At 42.6% G+C, this 24,961-nt stretch overlaps 1 protein-coding gene and 1 pseudogene across 2 annotated transcripts in view; both read left to right on the plus strand.

The window, feature by feature from the left end:
* The first annotated feature begins 3,313 nt into the window (after window positions 1-3,313).
* On the plus strand, window positions 3,314-5,688 carry LOC139071697 (uncharacterized; annotated as a pseudogene).
* A 12,506-nt stretch (window positions 5,689-18,194) lies between these two features.
* The window catches only part of LOC139071712 (ice nucleation protein-like), a 162,393-nt gene continuing 155,626 nt past the window's right edge, over window positions 18,195-24,961 (plus strand). Inside the window, exon 1 of one of the 2 annotated variants that reach the window (XM_070554609.1) lies at window positions 18,195-19,170. Coding sequence is in view for 1 of the 2 variants with exons in the window: in XM_070554610.1 (XP_070410711.1) it covers window positions 18,950-19,170 (221 nt within the window). In the remaining variant the exon portion in view is untranslated. The remainder of the gene's footprint in view (window positions 19,171-24,961) is intronic. The other variant, XM_070554610.1, reaches the window with a different exon arrangement.

Raw genomic sequence — 24,961 nt, forward strand, 5'->3', positions numbered from 1 at the left:
TTTCATTATGGTTTGCGGGATGTAAACATGCTAGCGGAGTTAGCATTAGCATGTCGGTGCGGTAGCATTTTCCTCTCTCTGAAGTCTGAACTATAACCTTGAAATGTTAACGGTGTGCTGCTGTTGCTGTCTTACCCTAATGTGATGTTGAGTGACTTACATGAGCGCTGAGCAGGGTTTGCTCATCGATATATAGGTTTTGCTGTATCGCCCCGCCCCCTGACTTGTCAACAAAGCTGCCGGGCTTAAGGAAGGGGAGGAAGTCCTTTCTTGATACTTCCTGTGTGCGACGGTGTAGTTCTATATTCATTAATTATTATTTCTGTTTCAGACTAAAAAAACTCATGTACCAACTACACGTGTCGTGATTGTATTGAGCATGTAGATGTGAACAAATAAAAAAAAGTTAACTGAAAAAAGTAAATAAATAAAATTAAGAAAAACAAAATGATAGGGGGGCTTGTGATTATTTTAGGGGGGCTGAAGCCCCCCTAAAACGGACCTAACGACATCAGCGGTCAGACATGAAGGAACTTTTTGAAACGTGTTAAAATAAACTGCTCCTCCTTTGCTGAAGAAGTTAGCTGTCTGCTGTCTTTCTCATCATCTGCTCTGACACAAACCAAACGTCTTCTTCATAAACAGTTCTGGCAAAGTAACTGAATAAAAAAAGATTACTTAGCATTTTGCAAGTGGAAGATTACGTCACATGACTTGTACACATGCACAAAAGGTTAGCTAACGTTAGCTACTGCTAACTACCTTCTAGTTAGCTTGCTGTGTCCTAAACCACCACATAGAGTCACGAGTGGAACAAGTGACATAACAGTCTAAAAATACAATCTCCCTCTGATTATTGCTTACCTTTGTTAAATGTTGGCGTTTGCTAGTCAGGTAGACAGCTGAGGACGAGATGTGTTCACAGCTAAAGTAACCGGATAGCACCTGGATGTATTAATTTTATCAATATATTTTTGTTCTGTAAGGGAAGGCTGGAGACGGAGCAGTACTGGAATGGGCATTTGGGAGAAGGAGGCATCGAACAGCAATGCAAGGTGACTAACCTCTCTAAGAGAAGACCACTGCAACCTCCCTGAGCAGAACCCAGTATCCATCATGTGGCAGACATCAAAGAAAGTCTCATTTATGAAAAACTGGACAGTACTACAACTTCTGGCTTTAGAAGCTCACTGCACTCCATGAACACCTGGCAGCATAAAGGAACCAGCTGCTGAAGAATGGGACTCACCCGAATGGCTAACTGACGCAAAGGGCGAACCAACCGGGCATTGTGGTGGTGGACAAACAACTGGTGACAGCCATTGCGGTTGATGTAGCAATACCAAGTGATGGCAACATCAGGAAAAAGGAGCATGAGAAACTAGAGAGCAAAGATATCGGCGGTGCCCGTGGTCGTCGGGGCACTCAGGGCAGTAACCCCCAGACTGGAGGAGTGGCTAAAGCATATCCCAGGAAAAACATCAGACATCTCAGTCCAGAAAAGTGCAGTTCTAGGAACAGCTGAGGTACGGCACAGAACCCTCAAGCTCCCAGATCTCTCTGGTAGAAGACCCAAGCTTGGAAGGATGAGACCCCCCACGGAGGCCGAGATGGGAGTTTTTTTTTAATACATATTTCATTTCATAAACTCTTCATTTCTTTCCTTTTAATGGAGTAGGATTTGACTGGATTTGGGTTTGACATAAAGCCCTTCTTTGGACAAAGTTTAGACTTAGATGTGATGACATTTGAACGCCATCAGTAAAATAGAACTACTTATAGTATTTCATTGCTGTTCATTTTCTTTTGTGCTTCTCTTACTTTGCACATATGGATATTTAAGCTGAAAACTGGTGAACTCCAGACAAACACTGACACGGGTGGATTACAGTTGAACAACATTCTGTGCCAGACTTTAAACTTGCAGTTTGGTGTCATTTTTTCATATCTCTGGTTTTCTCTCTTCCCTCTGCTCCTCTTCATCCTTGCCTTTTTAAAAGAGAGGCGCCTTTGTAGTCTCTGTCTGCTCTTATCAGTCCTGGCATGAAGCACTCGCCTCTGCCACTGTCCTCATGTTCTCTGTGAGCTCCCACTTTTGTGCTGCCTAATGAACTCTGACCAAAATTAGACATACTTTTCAACATTTAAACTAAAGGAACCCTTCAATGGTTCCTTTGTGAAGTGCTGCCATCCCTGAGAAGGGGAGGTTGTGTGTATGAATCAGTGTGTGTGTGTGTGTGTGTGTGTGGTGTTTGCGTGTATATGTGTGTAGATAAATCCATTTGTGTGTGTGTGTGATGATGTTATAAATACTGTTATTCAACACATTCTCACAACATAAGCATCGAAAAAAGACGCGGTGAGACCAAGCGTTTGTTTCCGATGTGTAGGGAGCCCATGCGCGTCGCCTCCCGACGCGCTGTGCCAGAGCGTCGGCATCTGATGCCTGTGGTAAAACGACGATTTTCACCGATATTTCACCTCCAACCTCAAGTCCAATGATTATATTCAAGGTCAATGAACACATTCTGTACCAGCAATTAAACAGCTAACTTTGTGATTAAAAGATAGGCATCGCTTTTAGCAAATAAGCTGGGGCAAACGGTGAATTGGTTGTGATGCAGTAAAACACCGTATTGTCTCGCCCACCTTCTCCTTCGGCAGTGTAGCCCTCCGTTCGGCTGTAGCATGTACTCTAAACACGCCAGAGGAGAAAACAGACGCCAGCAAAGAAACTAGGAACGGAAATTCACAGAAAGAAGGTACAGAACGGACTTTAATGACTCGTAGCAGATATTTTATAGTCAAAAGCAGGGGCGGATTTAGGACTGAAGAAGATCCGGGGCTTAACACACAAACACACACACACACACACACACACACACACACACACACACATGTGACACGCACTAGTCAACATCATATATATTTGTCTTGTACCACATAATTTTTGATCTGAAGCTACATATTCAGCATTTTCAGGGCAGAGTATTGTTCCTGTTAGTGTTTAGTGTGAGATGGGTCCGTGTACATGACGGCCATCCGATTTTCCTTTGGAAATAAAAAAACAAAAAAAGGGAAACGAGCCGTTTTGCAGATCACCAATCAAAAAACAAAAGAATGTAAACGAAAGTCAACTCGTTTTTTGTTTTTCTATTTTCAACATAAAAAAGGAAAACGGAAAACAAACTTTTTTTTGTTTTTCGATTGTGTATTTCAAGATGACACGTTTAAATCAGAAAATAAGGGGAAATAGTTCATTTTCTGCCTTTGTCTACCTTTTTCGCTGTGACCCGGAAGTTTACCTGCAAAAATACAAGCGAAGAAGAACACGAGAAGGAAAAACAATTGCGTTATCAGAAGACATCGGTTATCATGCATGTAGATAAATAAAATCTGGATTAATCCACAACTTGTACAATAATGGCGTTGCACGAGTTTGCTGATTTTATCAAAGCAAAAAGGATAACTGGAATGTCATGTGGCGACATCGCTGCTGCTTTATGCCATGAGTTTGGAACGGCACGGCGGGGATTTTCTGAGAGAAATGTGAGGAGGTGGTGCGCTGAACAAGGACTTGTTAAAGAATTTTGTCCTGACAACCGGCTGGAAATTGAAATAGCGGAAAGTATTTCCGAGGTATGCATTTAATTTATTTATGTAGCCTATATAGGTTGATTAATTATAAAAATGCGTTGTTGTGATATATACAATTGCTTAGCCTACCCTAATTTTTAATTACACGCAACACTTAATGTATAATTTCATGTTGAAAGTGAATAAACCTTTTTCAGACCGGATCCTCCTTTGGTCGAAAAATGATGACCGGATACTTGTCTGCTAAGGGGTTGAAAGCTGCTGAGGGCAGAGTGGGAAGAATCCTGAGAAGCATTCATCAACCCTACCACACCATGAGGCAGCAGGTAGAGAAAAAGAAGTGATAAATATCATTGGTGTAATTTAGAAATGTTTGATTTTGTTTGTAAATTATTTGAATCGTTTGTGTTATTTAGGGAGCCCGAAATCTGAATCCTGTGCCCTACAATGCAGAATACATGGGTGGGTCACAAGCTCCATGTTGATCAAAATGAGAAGCTGGTTATGTTTGGAGTGACCCATGTAATGGCTATTGATGGTTTCAGCAAGAAGGTTGATGGTCATTCCACTATGCCGATAAAAAACAACCGGATTATTTACGAGGAAGTTTACAGGTAAAATATGAAATAATTTTGGGTCCCACTCCCAAACCAAAGATGTTCAATACAGGACCCAGAACTGACAATCTACCTAGATAAAACTATTACATATGATAGTGGGTTATATTAATCAAAATAAATTTCTTAAATCACAACATACATTCATCAGTCATTTTTACTTTACTGCGTCTTACATTTAAACAAGGAAACTGCTCTTTGAATATAAATGTTCCAGTGTCCTTCCACCATTCATATTTAAAATATTTGTGTGCTTTTTTTAATCAGATCTGCAGTGCTTTCTTATGGACTATGGGACCAGATGAGAGTTGACTGTGGCACAGAGTTTTATCTTTCCTTATTCATCCAGGAAAAGCTGGCAGGACACAGACACAATCATGAAAGGCGGCCGTTTGCTCAGACACCTTCTACTCGAGTAACATCAATTCCTCCTTATTCAGATGTGTATGGCAGTACATATACAGAGTAAACTCTTTGTATCTTTCTCAGAACCATGTGATAGAGAGAATGTGGTCAGAAGTAAATGCCAGAGTCAACTACCCATTAAAGACAGCTTTGGTCCAGCTGGTGGACATGGAGGACCTAGACATGGAGGACAACACATCCAAATATTGTGTGTCAAACCTAACATGTCAAATGGCAGGACTTGGCATCACAAATGTCATCGAGGCATGGAACGCACATAGGATCCCAGGTGTTTTTTCTTCATCATAAATAATCTGACTTTTTCTAGTACATATTGGCTTGAATCTTTTTAAAATGGCTAATCCAATATTAAAAGAAATGTGGTTGCAAATATAAATAAATCTTTATAACATATGGAACTTTATACACCTCCTACAATTGATGACAGGGTATAAAGGGTCAAAAATAATTAGTAATTTAATATCTGATTGGTAGAATGTCTGAATAATTTCCAGCCTTGTCTCAACTTCGTGTACTGATAATTCTACCTATCGGATATTAAATGACTAATTTTGAGCTTCACATAAATACCCCATCAATTATAGGTGTATGAAATGACATTTGCAATATGTTATACAAATGTATTTACACTTGCAACCATAGATTTGTTTTTGTTGCCTAATTTAGCACATTTTGGATTAACTTTCCAACAAGTATATATTAGCTGTTTTCATTATTAAGCCACATTAACCTTCTTATACGTGCAGGGAAAGGAATACCAAATGAGCTGGCGAAGGAAGGGTGTCCTGCAAGAGTCCCTGAGGATCTTCTGCCTGTTGGAGCTGCTGCAGCTGATCTGTATCAACAGGAAACTGGATCTGCTTTGAAAAGGGAATCCATTTTTGGATGTGATCCTTTTACCTCAGAAGCCTCCAGGCAACAGACTGAAACAGAGTTTGGTTCCCACTTTGACTTAGCATCACTATATCAAAACGTGGTAAACCATAATTATGAACCTTTCCAGGATGCAGTAAGCTCTCTCATTGATACCACCAGAAGATGTGTGTGAGTTGTAGAGCCTGTGTTACACATGCTTAGATCAGGTTAATAACAAAACAATTCTGTTAACAAAATGTTTATTAACTGTAAAAGCTGTTACAGAACAAAATGTTTAATACAGTTTCATATAACTGTTTTAAGTGCAATAAAAACATTCAAGTAACTTTGAAAGTGCTTTTAACATCTCCAGTAGAGGAATGTAACCTAAAACGTGGTTAGACCTTACACCACAACATTACATTTTAGAACCACAGAATAAACTGGTTGTGATATGGAAGAACAAGGAGCCATAAACTTTAGCTTATTTGTTTTAAGACGGGGAAAACATTGTTTTAAGCTTTTTGGCAACATTTTTCCTGAGAAAATGAATGACTGTTCCATCAGTGACTATTCTGTGTGCACCTCTTTGAAAAAGGCTAAAACGGCACTAAGACCTTTGACCTCATGTACCTTGAACTCAAAGTCATCTGCTCTGCATTTCAGACAGTAGTTTGTGTTCAACAGCCACTGCTCCACACACGTTTGGCATCCCAGTAGAGACTGACAGCATGTGGAAAACATCGGCTTGGACATCAGACCTAAACAGGATTGAATAAACAAAAGCATTATTAGATGCAGTGAAAATATTAAAAATTACTGAATATGCAATACAATTACTATTTGTGTTATACACACTTTTGCAAACATGACAGCAGAAGGCATCCATGACAAGGTGCAGTTGCTCATCTTGTCGTGCTGTTGTGCTTTTAACTTTTGCAAGGTCAGACAGCAGGTTTATTGCTTCAGTGACATTTTGGAGGGTCTCAGTAGCTTGCTTAAGCTGATCAATTTTTCCAATAACCTCTTGAAGGATCCCAGTTTCTTCAGACCTTCGCCTGTAAGGGTTGAGTTAATATTAAGTGAGTCGTTTAGTGTCGTAAACCACTGATGTATTGTTTATTTGTACAACTTGTGTAAAATTTTAGTTCAGATACTTTTTTTTTAAACAATAACCATGAAACAATTCAGAAAACAATTTCATTTTGAATATTACTGACATAAAGTACAACTATTAATTAGAAGAGTACAAAACAAAGGATTTGTGTATCACACAGTAAATGTAGTGGATAAATAATGGAGTAAATTTAGTTTGTGCTTTTCTAGGCACTCAAAGCACTTTCCATTCTTAACACACACATTCACACAATGCCAATGATGGAAAGCTACTTTGTAGCTACAGCCAACTCAGAGGTGGTCTGACAGAAGCGAGGCTGTAATTTTGTGCCATCAGTCCCTCTGACCACCAACAACACAAGTAAGTCAGGTGAAGTGTCTTGCCCAAGGACACAACAGCAGTATACCCTGGCAGGACCGGGAATCGGTCTCACAATCTGCTGGTCACTGGCCAATCCGCTCTACTTCCTGAGTTACTGCTGCCCCTGAACAAAATAAATAATTTAGATGTGTGCTTACATACCTGGTTTTCTGTCTTCGACCATTTTGAAACTCCACAAAATCATCCTCAAAGATGGCATAGATTTTTCTGGAGTTTTGCTTCCAGTAACTGGAGCCTTTGGGAATGGAAAGACTAATTTGACATCTGCAAAACAGGTATTCACATCTAACCAATACTAAATGACAAATGATAAAAACTCACTTCTTGTACCCTCTGAGTCCACAATTTCATTTCCTTGGCTGTCTGTCAATGTAATCTCCTCAACACAGCCCAAAGCCTCCTTCACCTTAACAGCCATTCTTTCAACTGTTGCATCAGATTCCAAGAAGCGAATGACCACTGTCCTGGCAGCTGTTAGTTTGTCGTTGACAATTTCTGCAATATGCACTGACCTAGGAGAAAGATATAACTACAGTTAAAATTACTTAAATATTTTTTCCAAAACAAAAGTTCCTTTTATTTATATTTTTGGAAAAAATACCTTTGGAACTGTCTGGGTGGAAAATTAGATCGAGAAGTTGCAGAAGCATGTGTTTCGGTGGATGCAGAAGCCGAGGCTCTGCGCATAAAGGCAAAGGGAGCAGCAGAGGGAAAGGCTCTAATTGGAGGGCTTTGAACTTGTTCTGAATCTCCATGAACCTCATAATGACCCCGATGTTGGAGACTGAGGGTGGTGAAATTTCCAGAAGGATCTGGAAATATTGCTGTATTCATGTCATCAGTAATGTACAGGCTATTTCCAGTGACCTGCCAAATTTAACAGAATAAACAAAGACGTTAAGAAAACGTATCCACATACAACATGTAACTTAAGAACAAATTTATACATTTTGAGTAAATGTGATAAAATACAATGAAATATTCGTGTATACATTTTTACTGCACTGAGTAATGTCTACTGAAGACGATTAAAACACACATTACTAGCTAAAGTGTATGTTTAGCTAGCCAATCGTAGTTAGGATGTTGTGGTGCATGTTAATTACTCAAAACTTTAACAGTTTCAAAGTTTGAATACCTGGAAAATCCTGCATATCTTGTCCACTGACATGTCACCGCCACTCAAGGTGACTCGTTTTCCTCCACGAAAGAGAACAAAAGTTTCTACGTCCATTCTTTCGCGCACATATGATCCAAATATAAACCGGTCTTTTGATAGCCGCTAACGTAATTGTTTTTCCTTCTCGTGTTTTTGCAGTAAACTTCCGATTTTCTTCTTCGCTTGTATTTTTGCAGGTAAACTTCCGGGTCACAGCGAAAAAGGTAAATTTAAGGCAGAAAATGAACTATTTCGCCTTATTTTCTGATTTAAACGTTTCATCTTGAAATACACAATCGAAAAACAAAAAAAAATTGTTTTCCGTTTTCCTTTTTTATGTTGAAAATAGGAAAACAAAAAACGAGTAGACTTTCGTTTACATTCTTTTGTTTTTTGATTGGTGATCGGCAAAACGGCTCGTTTCCCTTTTTTTGTTTTTTTATTTCCAAAGGAAAATCGGATGGCCGTCATGTACACGGACCCTGTTGCGGTACTTTTGGTCTAAAAAACGTCCTTATGTCCATCTTCACTCATGCGTTTCAGGTTTCAGGCACTGTAGAAGAAGCCGGCTGCTGAAGGGCTTCTTCTTCAGTGGTGGAGGCTCAGGCAGGCTGTATACAAACTACTGCCAGCTGCTCCCTCTCTGTTGGACTTTGGTACTGCATGTTACTTCCACGATTTAGATCCGGGGCTTTTCATAAAACATCCGGGGCTTCAGCCCAAGTAGCCGGGCCTAACGCTGCCCCTGGTTAAAAGAATGGATGAGTGAAAATGTTACTTAGTCCCGCTACTTTTTACTGTTCTGTTCGTAGAAAGTCAGTGATAGAGGCAGCGCCATTTTGTGCTGTGGCGCAGTTTCTTCCGTGATATTGGTGAGCAAAAAACCATTCACTTCTTTATGGGTTAGTTGTACTTTTGAGGAGTTATGAGTAAAATGTTTACTTAAAGAAAAGTTTATAAGGTTTTGTGGGGGAAAAAAAAACGGTATTTTATTGTACCGAAATTTAATGCAATATTGTGAAGTTGTAATTTGTTAAGAATGTGATAAAAAATGTTAATGTTTAACTGATGTGAAGAAAACTTGATTATTTGAATATTAGTACACGTTTCATTATTTTATTTTCCAACTGTGAACGTGGGTTTCGTTACAGGCAGCACTGTTATGTACTAAAGTATGGTGAAATATAACTAAGTGGACACTCGGTGTATCTTCTGACCCTGTCGTTGACAGGTTAGGTTTTTTTGTTTTTTTGTTTTCCTTCTCTCCATGGATTCGGAGGATCAGATGTTGATGGCGAGCCAAACCCTCGGATGAACCAGTTGACTTATCCTCTCCTTGCTGCACAGTGGAGTGCGGTAGGCTAGTTGCAACAAAACTTCCCATCACACCAGTCCACACTGGCTGCCCTTTACACACACACACAGACACATTCCCTCGGACCTTTGGACGTTACACTACGCTTTTGGACTTCGAACTCTGCACACTGTTACAGGCAGAAAGTGGACTTTCTGATGGACTTGATGTGGGATTGTTGGAAAATTCTTCCACAGTTGAAATTTTAATGGACAGAGCGGAAGCTACGGTGAGGCTAAACTGATTGCGTCATCGAAACAGCTGAATTTATTGTTTACACAGAAGAGTGAACTTGATTCATGAATTGAAGTGATAACCGTGGTTGTGAAGCAGAAAAATATTACTCAGAATACTGGTACCAAAAGAAAGACACCAGAAGACTTTTTGTTAAATATTTAATAAATAAAAGTGCCATTACAACAATAATGGTATGAATAAACAACTAATGAATCATAAAGCACTGGACTAAAAAATATGAGAAAATAAAAGCACAGAAAAACACCAAAGACAGTCAGTCCTAAGTTATAGTAAAACTAGGTCAATGACCAAAGGCAAGGTGATAAAAAATAGGTCTTCAAAGCCGACTTAAAACGGCCTAATGCAGGGGCCTGTCATACTCGAAGGGGGAGGGTGTTCCAGAGTTTGAGGGCAGCAAAAGAGAAGGCTCGCTCCCTACGAGGTTTGTAGAGCACGTTCGGGATGCACAGTAGTAGCTAATGGTCTGTCAGTGAACCACCCCTTTAAGGAATCTCCAGTCATGCCTGGAAAAAAAGTATCTTCAGTCTCTAGATTAGTGTAAAGCACTTGGAGTCCTCTGACTCTGAGAGGCGCTAGGTCCTTTATCATTTATCTTTAGACTAGAAATCTAGACCGACCTGCAGAGCAAAATCTTTTGCTGCTGCTATGGTCTGTCTAGATTTCTAGTCTAACTAATGATTTAGTTCTAGTGGTAGACTGCCTTGCTCCACTGTCGCCTCGCAGGTCTACCACTGGCCTGAGCAGTCTTGTGTCCTGCCAATCACAGCGCTCCATCGGCTTAGTGGAGGGGATTAGCACCATTGCTGTGACGGAGCTAAGCAACAAAGATGGCAGCGGCTTGTTTGAAACTGAACTGGCCTCAACTTTGGACTATCTAGACGTGGGCTTTTCTTTGAGTCAAGAACAGATAGAGCTCCTTAAATCCTTTAGTTAGAAAAAGGATGCATTCTTCAACAGTGCATGGTGGACTACCCCACTGACTGACAATTGTATCACGAGAACGTCTTTAGTTTTTGTTCAATAGCAGACGAAGACAGTTAGAAAGACAACCGTACCATTTACCTTTTTTTTTTTACTCGTTTCTTCCACCTCATCTCCTTTCTCAAACCCCAGGAGCCAGTTTCAAATGACGTACAATCCAGCTACAAATGCCTCACCTCATGATCCATTTTTCATCACATAATTGAGCGGCCTGGCCACATGATTCTGGTTCATCAGCCACTTGCCAAGCTGAAGAGGCATAAGGCATGTTATGAAGAGGAAAAGGTTGACACAGCCAAAGATATCAGAGAAGTCCTAGTTTTCTTCACAAGTAATAACAAATACTAAACGCTGTTATGCTGCACAGTCTTTGCTTTCTGCGGTCTACTTGTTTCTTCTTTTCATTTATGGGTCAGTAAGTGAGTGAATGAATGTGTCGGTGTTCCTGCACACACTCAGACGCTGTTCAGTTATGCAAATTTTAATATTTTTGGGTCAGTTGTGAGCTTACCACAGACAGCTTCCACGCCTATCCTTAGTAGAACAATTTAAATTTTTAATATTCCATTCAATATATATATAGGCCGCCACTAAGTTTATCTAACAATGCCGTAAAGCCTCCGACATCTTTTTTGACTTTGTTAAAGAAAAATACTATTTTCTTCTGCAGAAACGTCATGGCCCTGGTTTCTGGCCTTCCATCTCCTGACTGTTCTTATCTATCTTAAAACCATTTCACCTTAAGAAAAAATCAATACAAACAATTATGAGCTGTCTAGTCTAGCACCAGTGAGCTCTTCTCTCTCTTTTCTTTGCCCATCTTTTGTCTTTCCCTCTCCCTCTGCTCTGTTCCTTTATCCTTGTGTCTTTTCTCAAACCATCCTCTTTGCTCGGTGATTCACCGGGTATAATATTTAATTATACTCTATAATTTATGCAGGTTATCAAACTCTGAGCGCATTATTTTATGTACATTGTGTAAATTGCTTTTTTCTCTCTCTCCCCTGTCTCTCTGTCTCTTTCTGTCTTTTTTCCTTTTCCTTGCTTTTTTTCCTTTTAGATGGGAGGAGGGTAAATTCTTTGCAGGCATAGACAAAGATATTGAAGCCTGGGTGCAAATGTGAAATGAATAAACAGGCTGGATCTCTTCTTCAAGGGTCTAAATGAGATCTGTGCAAAATAATTTAAACTCGGTTCATTCATCAAGCCCACCCTGAGAATGTGTGTGGTGGCGGCCTGTGCATGTTGTCTATATGTTGTGTGTGTGTGCGTGCGTCTGTGTGCACCCCTGGCTGTGATTGTAAATGCCATCCTTGTGTAGAGAGATAAAATGACAGAGATTAAGAGGGATGGATATTTTTTGTTTTGTTTTGGGTTTTTTTTTTTCAGAAGAGGGTCGCAAAGATCTTGAAAGTGACTCAGATAAAGCTTTAAAAACACACAGTACTCGCACTACTCGTCATTTTTGCGACTAACATCCTTCAGGTGACAAATCTTGTTGAAAGCATTAAGAAAAACATTGCCTACATCCATGAAAGGGTGTTAATTGCAGATCCTGGCAGCAGATTTGCATTTGATACATACATACTGTAACAGATGCACAGCAGAAGGAGTTCCCGTAATAAGATCAGTAGTTTGATTTTCAGTCTAAAAATCCCTGTTCTAATTATTCACAGGAGGTTTCTTGGGCACCGGTGGCCAACATTTGTTTGCAGTTCCATTCTTTTAATGTCATATTTTTTAATAAACAAATGACAGTATCGAAATGGGCAGAATTAGTCAGACGCTAACACTAATTAGAGAAAGTACGAGAAAATAATAACCCAGCCAACAGACTCTTAAGTCATTTGCATTTGGGAAAATAAATGCAGTTATCTTACAAAAACTAATGTCAAAATAAACGATTTAATAAAACGTTAATGCATTTAATTCAACAGAGGTTCAGTATTCTACAAATGTAGGCATTTAACCTAAAAACACAACTGAAAACCAGTCGAGTGTTAATTGGGAGCGTTGCTGAGGAGCATTTGGAAACACTATGGCATGGCTGTAATTAGCGTTGCTGATTTATTCTGAAGTAAAATTCTGATTTGATATGACCGGATCGATTATTCTTCGAACAGTTCCAGATCAATCTGGACTATCCTTCTGTGTGTTTTTTTATTTGATCCATCAATAGAAAGTCTCCACTGAATAACCAGTTTTTATTTCCACATGTGGGTTAACCACAGGAGTGTGATCTTCCTGTTGTTGGAACACACCCATCCATTTAAAATCGGGGGACCACCACTCCAATCTGCCAGTCCAGTGGAAATGCCCCCGATGTCCACACAATATTGCAGAGGTCAGGCAGTACAGCACTAGGACATCCAGAGCCTTAAGGAACTCTGGGCGGATTTCATCCACCCTCAGAGCCTCGTCACCAAAGAGCTTTTTGACCAACTCAGTGACCTCAACTCCAGATATTGGAGAGCCCAACACATTGAGGAAAATCTAGTTCCAAGTGAGTCAGACTGGAAAATTAAAACCTGCTTTTTCTCCCAGTCATCGAGGGCGCACCATCTGTAGCGAGGCTTACAGCGTGTGACCATTGCACTCCGACCCTGTCCAGGACTCCAACGAGTGCGGTGAAAATATCAGCTGCTGTTGTTGTATCCGTCATGGGCACCGCGGGCCGCATGATTGACACCCCTGTTTTAGAGACTTAATAAAAGAATGAGAAAGCAGTCCATGATTCAATCCAAAGGGTTTAATTTCAATATCGCAATATCAAAATGAGGAGACAGTCACAGAGGCTCTTCCCAAAGCAGCCTACGAAGTGAGTCCGCCCCAGCAGTGGCCCCACACTCTATATACATCCATCTTGTCAAGAGCATAGTTGTGTTAAAAACGGTGAACGTGAGGGCGATTGCAAATCTGTAGTGTGTAGTCTGACTGGCTCTGCAACGGCTTTTTGAGCCTTCTCACTACCAAAGACAGCCTCCCACAGTGTACATGAAAACCTATGACTACTGTCTGCAATCGACCAACAAAAACAGACATTTGGGACACAGCAGCAGCAAGACTTTGTCTCTCTGAGCTTCGGTTTCAATAGCAGAGTAAGTCCAATAACAAAACACTACTCTTGATTCAGATCAGGGGAAGCATATCTCCCAACCACACCACTCCAGGTGCTCTCCAGCACCCCTTCCAAGGACTCCAAAAAGGGTGGGTAGTCCGACCTGCAGTTTGGTGCAAAGGCACAAAGCATAGTCAGGACCCCCCACCCCAGTGTAGACAGAGGGAGGCTACCCTCTCATTCACTGGGGTAAATCCAAACGTACAGGCACCAAGGTGGGGGGGGGGCAACATATACCCACCCCTGCTCAACAACTCTCAGTGGGGGCAACTCCAGAGTGGTAGAGTGTCCAATCCCTCTCAAGTAACCTTGCTCTGGAGCCATAGCCATGCGTCGAAGTGAGTCTGACTATATCTAGTCAGAACCTCTCAACCTCATGACTAACTCGGGCTCCTTCACCACCAGAGGTGTTACAGTAATTGTTGAAACATCAATACAACGCCAAAAAACACAAAAACAAAAAAAAAAAAAACAGTAATTACTAACAAAAACCTGTAACAACAAATGAAATATGTAATAGAACTATGAAACATAATTCAGAGGGATTCATTGTATTTACCATAACATGACTTAAAGAGCTGCCAAGTCCAAAAGATCATGCTGATTGTCTTCCAAAATATCATAAAGATTGTAATGAATGCAATAACGATCACAAAAACACAAGTCTTCTATCAACCTGCTGATGGTGGTTCAGTGAACTGATGACCAGTTGACCTTATTGTTCTTGCAAATCAAACCAAGACAATTTACTTCCTTCCATATAGCGCACTCTGCTGCAAAAGAAAACGTTGATTAAAGCTTGTTTGACCTAGAAATTTTAAAACAAACACAAGAATTTCCTACATCTACTTAAAAAAACATCCACCTTCATCTGACTTACAGATTTGCGAACCTATTAGAAAAAAATATTTTTTAGGTTCTAAAATAATCACATTAAACCTTAAGGATGGTAAACATACTGTAGATTACTCCCAATTTGTTTTAGCAGTGTGCCATCTCATGGATCTTCCCCACTGTGACAACTGTTCTCCACAATGTTCTGTTTCACCTGGAGCAGCGGGGGAGTTATGCGCGGCTGCTGTTTATAGATTTCAGCTCACCATCATCACCATCCTTCCCCACACACTGGTGACCAAACTGGCTGACCTGAGACTTCCACAATCCACCTGCCTTTGGATCAAGGGCTTCCTCAGTGACTGCACTAGGAGGGTTAGAGTGGGCCCCCACTACTCCACACCAGAGTTGGGCATCGTTTGATTTTGAACGATTCCAATTCCTCTTTTCCATTCCGGTTCCTTTCGATTCCCGATTCCGATTCTTTGAAGACCTGACATGCTTTACATGAGCCAGCTAACCACAGGTCCTACTTGATGAAATAATCTTAACTTCAACATGAGTTTTAACTCTATGAACAACAACTTCACCTTCATTCAGACACAAACATGTTTTGGAGAAAAAAGAAGACGACTTGCAGCACAACCAGTGTGTTTGTTTCTGACCACAACCAAAGTCTGGAAGCAGCCTCTGGGATGAGAGGCTAAATGTCTCCAACATATCCAGAAACGTCCAGCTGTTTCCAGCTAAAACTCTCAGGATGATCATGTCCAGGATGACTGAGAACCACACCTCCATGCTGCAGCAGCGTTCAGTCACAACAGGAAGTGAAACTTAAACGTAGCTGGCTGCGTCTGACTGCTGACGCTCCGTGTGTGTTTTTATTTCTGCAGTGAGACAAACTCACCTCACACCATCCAGAGTTTGTTCTTTAAAGCTTCTATTAAATCCACCGTGTTGACGTATTTAACACGTTTCCTCTACGCTGCAGGAGTTAACGTTTACGTTACGGAGTAAAAAGTTCGACAGACACGTTTGTTTATATCTGGGTGGGGGAGGGGGACTCGTGCTGCACACAGACAGCTGGTGTGATCAGCTCTGAAAAGCGTTGATCACAATTTGCAGATCACGTTTATTTTTCACTGAGATCGGCCGCGGATTCCTCTTCCGTCGGCATTCTAGGAATCGAAACTAGGAACTGAAATAAAAAACTAACAGTTGGTCCAAGTTCCAATCGATGCTCAATGCCCAACCCTACGTCCACACCCATCAGCCTCAGCACTGGCTCCCCACAGGGTTGTGTGCTGAGCCCCCTGCTCTATGCCCTCTACACTCCTGACCATAGCAGTAACACCATTGTCAAGTTTGCTGACAATCCCACCGTTGTAGGGCTCATCTCTGGGGAGATGAGTCGGCCTACAGATGAGGTGGAGCGACCGACAGTGTGGTGCAGGAAATACAACGTGCCACTCAATACAGCCAAGACCAAGGAGCTTATTGTGGACTTCAGGAAGAATGCAGATAACATCCCAGCCACTCTTCATCAACGGGGACTGTGTGGAGAGGGTCTCAAACTTCTGCTTCCTAGGAGTCACAATCAGCAAGGACCTGACCTGGGGGGCACACTGCAGAGGCGGTGAAGAAGGCCCAAAAGAGACTACTTCCTGAGGGTCCTTACAAACAACAACATCCCTGAAACACTGTTAGTGTCCTTCTACCATTGCACAGTAGAGAGCACAATGGTTTACTGTCTCTGCTCATGGTTCTCCAGCTGCACTGTAGCACAGAGAAAAGAGCACCACAGGGTCATTAAGGTTGTTCAGAGGATCGTCGGCTGTTCCCTCCCCTCACTTGAAGAACTTCACATCACTTCCTGTTGTCTTATGCCTGGATCACACTGTGCGATTTTTGGCCTTCGCACAGGATTGTTCATGTCACACTCTGAGAATTCCAGAATGGTGGCACACTGTACAGCGCAAGATTTCAAGAAGGCAGACTGCACGATGTCTCGTTCCTGCAGGACACATAACGTCATGAGCACACCTCCTGAAAGCATACGTCAGCAGACCGCTAACCAGGACAAATCTGAAAAGATAAAATAAAGCATTGCCGTTCTTCTTTTTAGCGTCAGATCATGACCCAGCTCATCTACTTCAAAGAGGAAGCATTGATTTTTTTAATATATATATATATGAAGATCTATATCATGAAGATCTATATCATCAAAAGAAGTCCCAGAAGAGGGGAGGAGTCAAAGGCCCCACCTGACACATACAGTCATACACAAACACAGTCACACACTCCCTCCCTCGTGCTCACACATGCACATACAACCAAAGACTTACAAAAATGCACGCCGGACACCCACTCATGCTCCCCATACACACCCTATTCACTCTGGTCCCGGTACTGCTGCACATTGGGTACAACCATCACCGGTAACCAGAGTTTGACCCTTTCTGCTGGGGTGCTGATGAGCAGGCTCCCCCGCCCAACGCTCAGCACAGCAACCCACCACCCCAGACCCCAACCAGACGGCCGAATCTCCCTCCTAGTCTCCAGCCCCAAGAAGCCAGGCAACAACAGAGGTGTGCTAAGACCCCTAGTCTCCCTCCGCCTGCTCCAATATGGTGTTAGTGAGTGTTCATGAGGTGTATTCCATGGCTGTGGTGAGTGGGCAGTGCGGGCATCGTCTGGCCTATGCCAGCTGATGCCACCGCACCACCCCACTTGCACCCACAGCCCTCGGTGCCTAAGTGCATTTTAAAAATGGAAGTGGGCACTGGCACTTGGGATGAGGCTGAGAAATCCCCCTGCCAAATGCCATTGAATGTGCTCTCTCCCAAGGCCCTAAGTGTGTGTTTGCATGGAATGTCGCTGGTGGAAGTGTTTAAGGTGCAGATAAAATGAGGAAGCATTGTTTTAAAAATCCCCGTTTTGGCCTCAGACTCGGTTGTGTGTCTCCTTTTCCCGTCTTCCAGATAAACAGCCGAACTGTCTGTTGGACATTCATCCTTCTTACCCTCCTTAATAAATAAAAACCCACTAACGTTGCAATATCTAAACTTTTGCCGTGAATTCTGTCTCACTGTTTACTCCGCAGCTCTGCTCCGTGAGCTCTTCACACCTGCTGTCACGAAGAAGAGTACCCTCTCTCTGCAACAAAATGCTACTGAAACATCCTTATTGGCTGAATATGTGCAATTTCCACCAATATCAAAGGGATCTCATGTTTTTGTGTTTTAATTTTATGTTTGTCTGCACGTCAGTGGCGGCTGGCCAGTAGAGGGCGATAGGGCGCCGCCCTCCCAGTTTACCCAGTGTTTTTAATTTTTATTTAAAAAAATAAATAAATAAAATTAACAATAATCACATATTCTAAGTTAATTGTGTGTTGTGTAACAAAAATAAATCATACATATATATTTCTATATTGGTCTCTGCCGGTCTCTGCCGAGCGGTGGAGGCTGTGGGCTGTGTTTCAATCACCCAAACGGGACGAGACCAGTCGTCCAATTGCTGACAAGAAAATCAAAGGGTAGGAATGGGAATGTATCCAATCAGCGTCGGCGTTGTTTCAGAAGCATGATGGGCGATAGAGCTACCGCAAAAGGCTTTCGATAGTGCTCAGTAGAACTCGGAGAGTCTCGACTCCAGCACGTTTTTGGCCGTGACTCGTGACGGTCGTGACGCAGACGTAATAGACATGGACGCCAGTGTGCCTACAACCAGCAGCAGCATGGATACCGGATCTCAGCAGCCACTGAATTCAGTTCGGTCTCTTCTCCAGTATCCGTTCGAGAGGAGAACTATGGTGGAAAAACTTAATGTCAAGGAGCTTGGACCAGATCAGCCCGACGTAAAGATAAGCCAGCAGGAGGAGGAGAGAGGTAAACTGTACACACGAGGCTTCTGGGAAGGCTTGGCTAGCTGGATGCAATCACGCTAATGCGTTATTTTGCTTTCCAAACGACTGGGACAGATGAGGCATGGATTGAGTCAGGAGTTACGGACATGAAACATTTTTCTGAGAAGGTGAAGAAACATGAGTTATCCCGGGCACACATGGACAACACGGTGAAGCTAGCTATGCTAGGCAGAGCTAACATGGCCACGCAGCTAGAGACGAGGGACGCAGGCTTGCAGTGAAGAAACACAATGAAGAAGTGGATCAGAACCGGCACATTTTGTCCAAGAGAGAGATGTCAACACAGTGTATGAGCACAAGGATGACCTCCTCAGATGTTTCCAGATGATCAGAGACTCGGATGACTTTGATCCAGTCACTGAGAGAGAGGCAGGAGGCTTTGTGAGAATGCTGGAGGAAGAAGATTTCGGCTTTCTGCTGGCATTGTGTCACAAGATCATGCCACATGTGGACATGCTGTTCAACCAGCTGCAGAAGAGGAACACTGACTCTGTCTCCATCACAGGGGTCATCCAGAGCTTCACCAACAGCATGCAAAAGATCAGGTACGTACTTGTTTATTTAATTTTATTGTGATGAAATTCTCCAGTATGTTAGTTTCACAAACAGTAATGTGGATGTGGACCATATATGGTCGTGTTATTTTATGTGCAATTTAATGCAGTATTTTTCAACCTTGGTCTGCAAGGCAGCGTGCCAATAGTCAGACACACCTGGATTAATCCCTTTGTCCAATGATGTAAGACAGGAAATAAAAGAGTTGTGCTTAATTCAGGAAATAGTGAAGTTGTGCACAAAGCTCAGAAAGCACAAGTTTGTTTAAAAAAAAAAATAGCACAGCCCCACCAAAAATATTTTTCACCAGCCGCCACTGCTGCACATCTCAACATTATTTCTGATTGGCTTAATGAACTGACCTGAATTGGAATGTTTGTTATGTGAAGTGCCTTGAGACGACTCTTGTCGTGATTTGGCGCTTTATAAATAAACTTGAATTGAATTGAATCTCCTCTCACAGATCACAGAATCACGGTTTTCACAATTCAGCTGATAGTCTACAAATTATTTTTAGTATAAATCCTGTTTAACTTGGGCTATTAACAGAATAAAAACCTGTGTGTAGTTTATATACATAAATTGAAACCGAAACTCAGAGATGCGGAGTCTTGCTGCTGTGGCGTCCCAAACATGTGTTTTCATTGGTCGATTGCAGACAGGATTTGTAGGTTTTCCAGCAGTGCTTGAAGACTTTTTGAGGCTGATTTGTCACAGAGCTGGTCACACTGTACATTCACAGCATGGTGCTCATATATGCAAATCACCCTGATGTTGATCGTTTTTTTGTCACAATTCTGCTCAGGACGACGGATTTGGCAAAGACGGGCAACGATCGCACATTGACTACGTTTACATGCAGCCAATATCTGGGTTATGATCGGGTTAAGGTCGGTATTCGGACTTCTGCGTTGATCAGAATAACCCGTTTACAAGCATGAATAGAAAGAGTTACCCCTAACTTGCATAACCCGATTTAAATGCGGACGTCGGGGTAGCGTCAGGACGTGTGGACTACGTCAAGACGCAATATGCCTCATATTTCGCTGTCTCTACTTTCGGCCGTCAACAAAAGACATAATGTTCATACTTTTCACCAGACCGATGAAGACAGAGGTTTCCTCGTCACTCCAAAAGTGTGGTGCTGTGCCGCGACTCGCCATGTTGCTCCCAACTTGTTGTTTACTTCCGGAGTTCTGGCGCATACAAGACGTCTCGCTACTCAAAAGACCAAGATTCCTTGCGAACAGAGCATGAGCAGAACACACACTTTGATGGGGATATCCCGGTATGCGTTTACACGACCAAACATTCGGTTAGAAAAGGGTTACCCCAGGTGTAGTAAGCGAATTTTTAAAAACCCGGTTACGAGCATATCCGGGTTTTTGGCGGTGTTTACATGGCCGTAAGGAACCGGGTTATTGTGAATATTCGGGTTTTTAAAGGGTTACTGGCTGCATGTAAACGCACTCAATGTGATCCGGGCTTTAGGAATGCAAAGAGAATTCTTCAGGACCCATCACACCCAGGTCATGTATTGTTTGAACGCCTTCAGGCAGGCGTATTAGATCCATTAAGACAAAAACAAGCAGATTAAGAAACAGTTTTTATGCATCAGAGATGACCGTGCGGAACACTGCAAAATTGTATTTCTGATGTGAGCCAATGCACCATTCATGTTTACAGAGAAACCAGGTTTAAAGTTTCATGTTCACATTACAGCTTTAAGCTTTAGCTCAGCACAAGCCAAAGAAAAGCTAAAAATAAACAAAGGTACACACACACTCAACATGTTGTACTTCTGTACAACATGTTGAGTGTGTGCGTATTTTAAATATTCGTAGTTTTTATATGGTAGCTTTTATATGTTCATAGTTCTTTTATAGTAGTTTTTATATAGTTGGAGTTTTTGTATAGTTGTAATTTTATATGGTTGTAGAATTTATATAGTCACATTTTTTTATGTAGCACTAAAAGACTTGCACCTAAATTTTGTTGTACAATGTCTCATTGGTACAATGACAATTTTCTATCTATCTATCTATCATCTATCTGTCTGTCTGTCTGTCCGTCCGTCCGTCCGTCCGTCCGTCCGTCCGTCTATCTTTAAAAATCCTGCCATGTGAATTCATGGATTTTTTTTCACATTCTGTCTCTCACAGTTGAAGTGTACCTATGATGTAAATTACTGACCTCTGTCATCATTTTAAGTGGGAGAACTTGCACAATCGGTGGCTGACTAAATACTTTTTTGCCCCACTGTGTATACCACGCTGTGTTTTATTTCAAAGAAGAGTCAGGTTTAAAAAGTTAAGAATTTATTACTAACAATTTGAAGATGACCATTTAAAAGACAATTTATAAAGGACAATTTATAACACTTTGATATTAAAACTTGGTATTAAAAGCAACCCTGTGTCTGAATGAGAACTAAAATGAAATGTGTGTGTTTGGATGTATCATGTTCTGGGGCAAACGTCTAACCCAAGACATGCAGAATCAGGAGACGGAGATGAGTTAAAGAAAAAAATAATGATCTTTATTAAAACGGACAACTAAGGGCATACTGGAAGTCCAGCAGATGGGGAAACAGGAAGCGGCGTCTAGAGGGAAAGCAACAGAGGTGAGTATTGGGATTTGTAGTCCAAGGTGGGGTGTTTGTAGGAGGAACTTACGGTACGGAAGTTCAGGAGAGCTAGGGAAGGGATGACCAGGGTTAATGTCCAGGAGTGAATATGAGCGGTCCGAGAAGGTGAGAGTTGTTGTTCTGAGATGAGAGAGTGGAGTTGGAGAGGGAGCGGAGACGTGGTGGAGAGCGGGTCGGCTGAGCGGGTGATGGTGAACTAGGAAGTGAACCAGTGAGAGATCCTTGCAGGGTTGGGTAGAAATCCAGAGATGAAGCCAACCTAAGGTGAGTAATCCAGACAAAAATCCTAATATTAATCGAGGTTCCAAAAACATTCACAAGAGTTCAAAACGACAAGAGACGAGTGAGAAACGAAGGGCTAGAGGCTACCAGTCAGTGATAATCTAGCGTTGAGTCATGTTCACCATCCTTATAAAGCCGCCCCGCTGATGAGCTGACGAGGATCAGCTGTCGCTCCCTCTCCTGCAACCAAAAACACTCAGAGATGGTGAATGATGAGAAGAGTACTCACCCCGGCTCATGACAGGATGCGTGAATGGAATCTCAGAAGGTTTCTATCAGAGAGAGAAAAACGCGTTCTGGATGAAAGAATTTGGTTTGCAGTTAAGCTAAATTATTTCTTAATAAAAGAGGCATTCAGATGCAATCTTTCGGAAGTGTCTACCTCACCCAGTTAGGAGACCCCCTTTTGGATCCGAGATGTCAGGAGGAGATGATGGCCCTCAAGCACGAGGTGGGTAGAAGAACCTTAGTGCGACCAAATCGGTCCAGAGATGTCTCCGGGTCACAACGACTGATGAAACTGGTTGCGTCTCAGAAATCAATAACTCTGAAGGAGTTTTACGTCAGCTGGTTGCAGATGGCGTTGTTGGAGCAATTCTCTCAGCGTGACAGAACAGCTTAGTGGAGGCTTCGAGCGGCCGACCCGATCCTCTGGGACTCTCGTGCCACGGAGAGATTTTTGGTGAGCTCAAGAAAACTGAACTTGAACTGAGGAGTTTAGGTTTTAACAAACCTCAGGACACGCCCTCTCAGAGATAGAAAGCTTGTTGTTATGTAACAGACATGTGAGAGCAGTTACCTTTAACCCTGATGTCTGTGTCCTGCATGGTGTGTATAAGTGCACATGACCTTATGTCACTGTTAAACATTACTGATTATCATAAATAATTATTATTAACCAAAGAATAATAATTCATTTAAGTAATTAAATATATTTTTAATGAACCATGATGATTATTTATAAACCTTGTAATAGTACAGTGAAAAGAGTTTATTAAAAATGATTCTTTTAAATCTTGAAGTGTCCTTCATCTTGGGATGGAACAGCAGACAGATAAAAGGCAGATTAAAGATGGTTTACAGCAGACTTTGTGTCTCCTGTGATGGATAATCTGTGGATAGAAGTTCAGCCAGGACAGTGTGACCCAGCTGGGGAAGTGTGACCTTTGGGTCACAAATGAGGCCATTCATGTCGCTACACCTCCTCTATTCGACATTGTCTGAGACAGTCACTGAGCACATCCTCTGTTAGGGCCTCATCCTTGATGTACTTATGGATCTTGGATGTTTCATCCTGGACAGTGGCTCAAACACTTACTAGTCTACAATCTCCTTCCTTGCAGCTAGTGTACAGTCTCAGGGTGCTGGATTTGGGTTGGAACATCTGTGGTCTGTATTTCTTCCTTTGGCCAGCTTATGATTCCTGCAGGATATCTGATTCCTGGCAGGGTGTAGCTTTTTCGTGCCCAAATCTTGTTCTTGCCATTGAGCTGACATCTTAGAACTGGTCTTACTCCTTTTTAGCTTTTGGCTGTGGCTATTTTCCTTACGGCTTCATTAAGGTTGCCATTTGCTTGTGGGATACAATCCATATATATCGTCGTCGTCGTTGTAGTCTTCCTCCGCTTATCCAGGCCCGGGTCGCGGGGGCAGCATCCCAACTAGGGAGCTCCAGACCGTCCTCTCCCCAGCCACCTCCACCAGTTCCTCCGGCAGGACCCCAAGGCGTTCCCGGACCAGATTAGAGATGTAACCTCTCCTACATGTCCTGGGACAACCCGGGGGTTTCCTGCCGGCAGGGAGGTGTCCAGGAGGCATCCTGACCAGATGCCCAAACCACCTCAACTGACTCCTTTCAATCCAGAGGAGCAGTTGTTCTACTCCGAGTCCCTCACGAATGTCCGAGCTCCTCACCTTATCTCTAAGGCTGAGCCCGGCCACCCTACGAAGGAAACTCATTTTGGCTGCTTGTATTCGGGATCTTGTACTTTCGGTCATTACCCAAAGCTCATGACCATAGGTGAGGATTGGGACTTAGATCAACTGGTAAATCGAGAGCCTGGCTTTCTGGCTCAGCTCCCTCTTCACCATGACAGATAGGTTCAGTGTCTGCATCACTGCAGACACTGAACCTATCCACTTGTCGATCTCCCGATCCCTCCTGCCCTCACTCGTGAACAAGACCCCGAAATACTTAAACTCCTCCACTTGAGGTAAGACCTCTCTCCTGACCCAGAGTTGGCAAGCCACCCTTTCCCAGTCGAGAAGCATGGTCTCAGATTTGGAGGTGCTGATCCTCATCCCAGCCGCTTCACACTCGGCCGTGAACCTACCCAGCAAGAGCTGAAGGTCAGAGCTGGATGAAGCTAGGAGGACCACATCATCCGCAAAAAGCAGAGACGAGATTCTCCTGCCACCAAACTCGACACACTCCACACCACGGCTGTGCCTAGAAATTCTGTCCATACAGGTTATGAACAGAACCGGTGACAAAGGGCTCCCCTGGCAGAGTCCAACCCTCACCGGGAACAGGTCCGACTTACTACCGGCTATGCGGACCAAACTCAGGCCCCTCTGGTAAAGGGACTGAATGGCCCTTAACAGAAAGCCACCCACCCCATACTCCTGGAGCGTCCCCCACAGGGTGCCCCTGGGGAAACGGTCCTAAGCCTTCTCCAAATCCACAAAACACATGTGGATTGGTTGGGCAAACTCCCATGCCCCCTCCATCACCCTTGCAAGGGTATAGAGCTGGTCCACAGTTCCACGGCCAGGACGAAAACCACAATGCTCCTCCTCAATCTGAGATTCAACTATCGATCGGACCCTCCTCTCCAGTACCTTTGAGTAGA

Source organism: Nothobranchius furzeri, chromosome 9 (genome assembly GCF_043380555.1).
Source record: "Nothobranchius furzeri strain GRZ-AD chromosome 9, NfurGRZ-RIMD1, whole genome shotgun sequence".
Classification (NCBI taxonomy): Eukaryota; Metazoa; Chordata; class Actinopteri; order Cyprinodontiformes; family Nothobranchiidae; genus Nothobranchius; species Nothobranchius furzeri.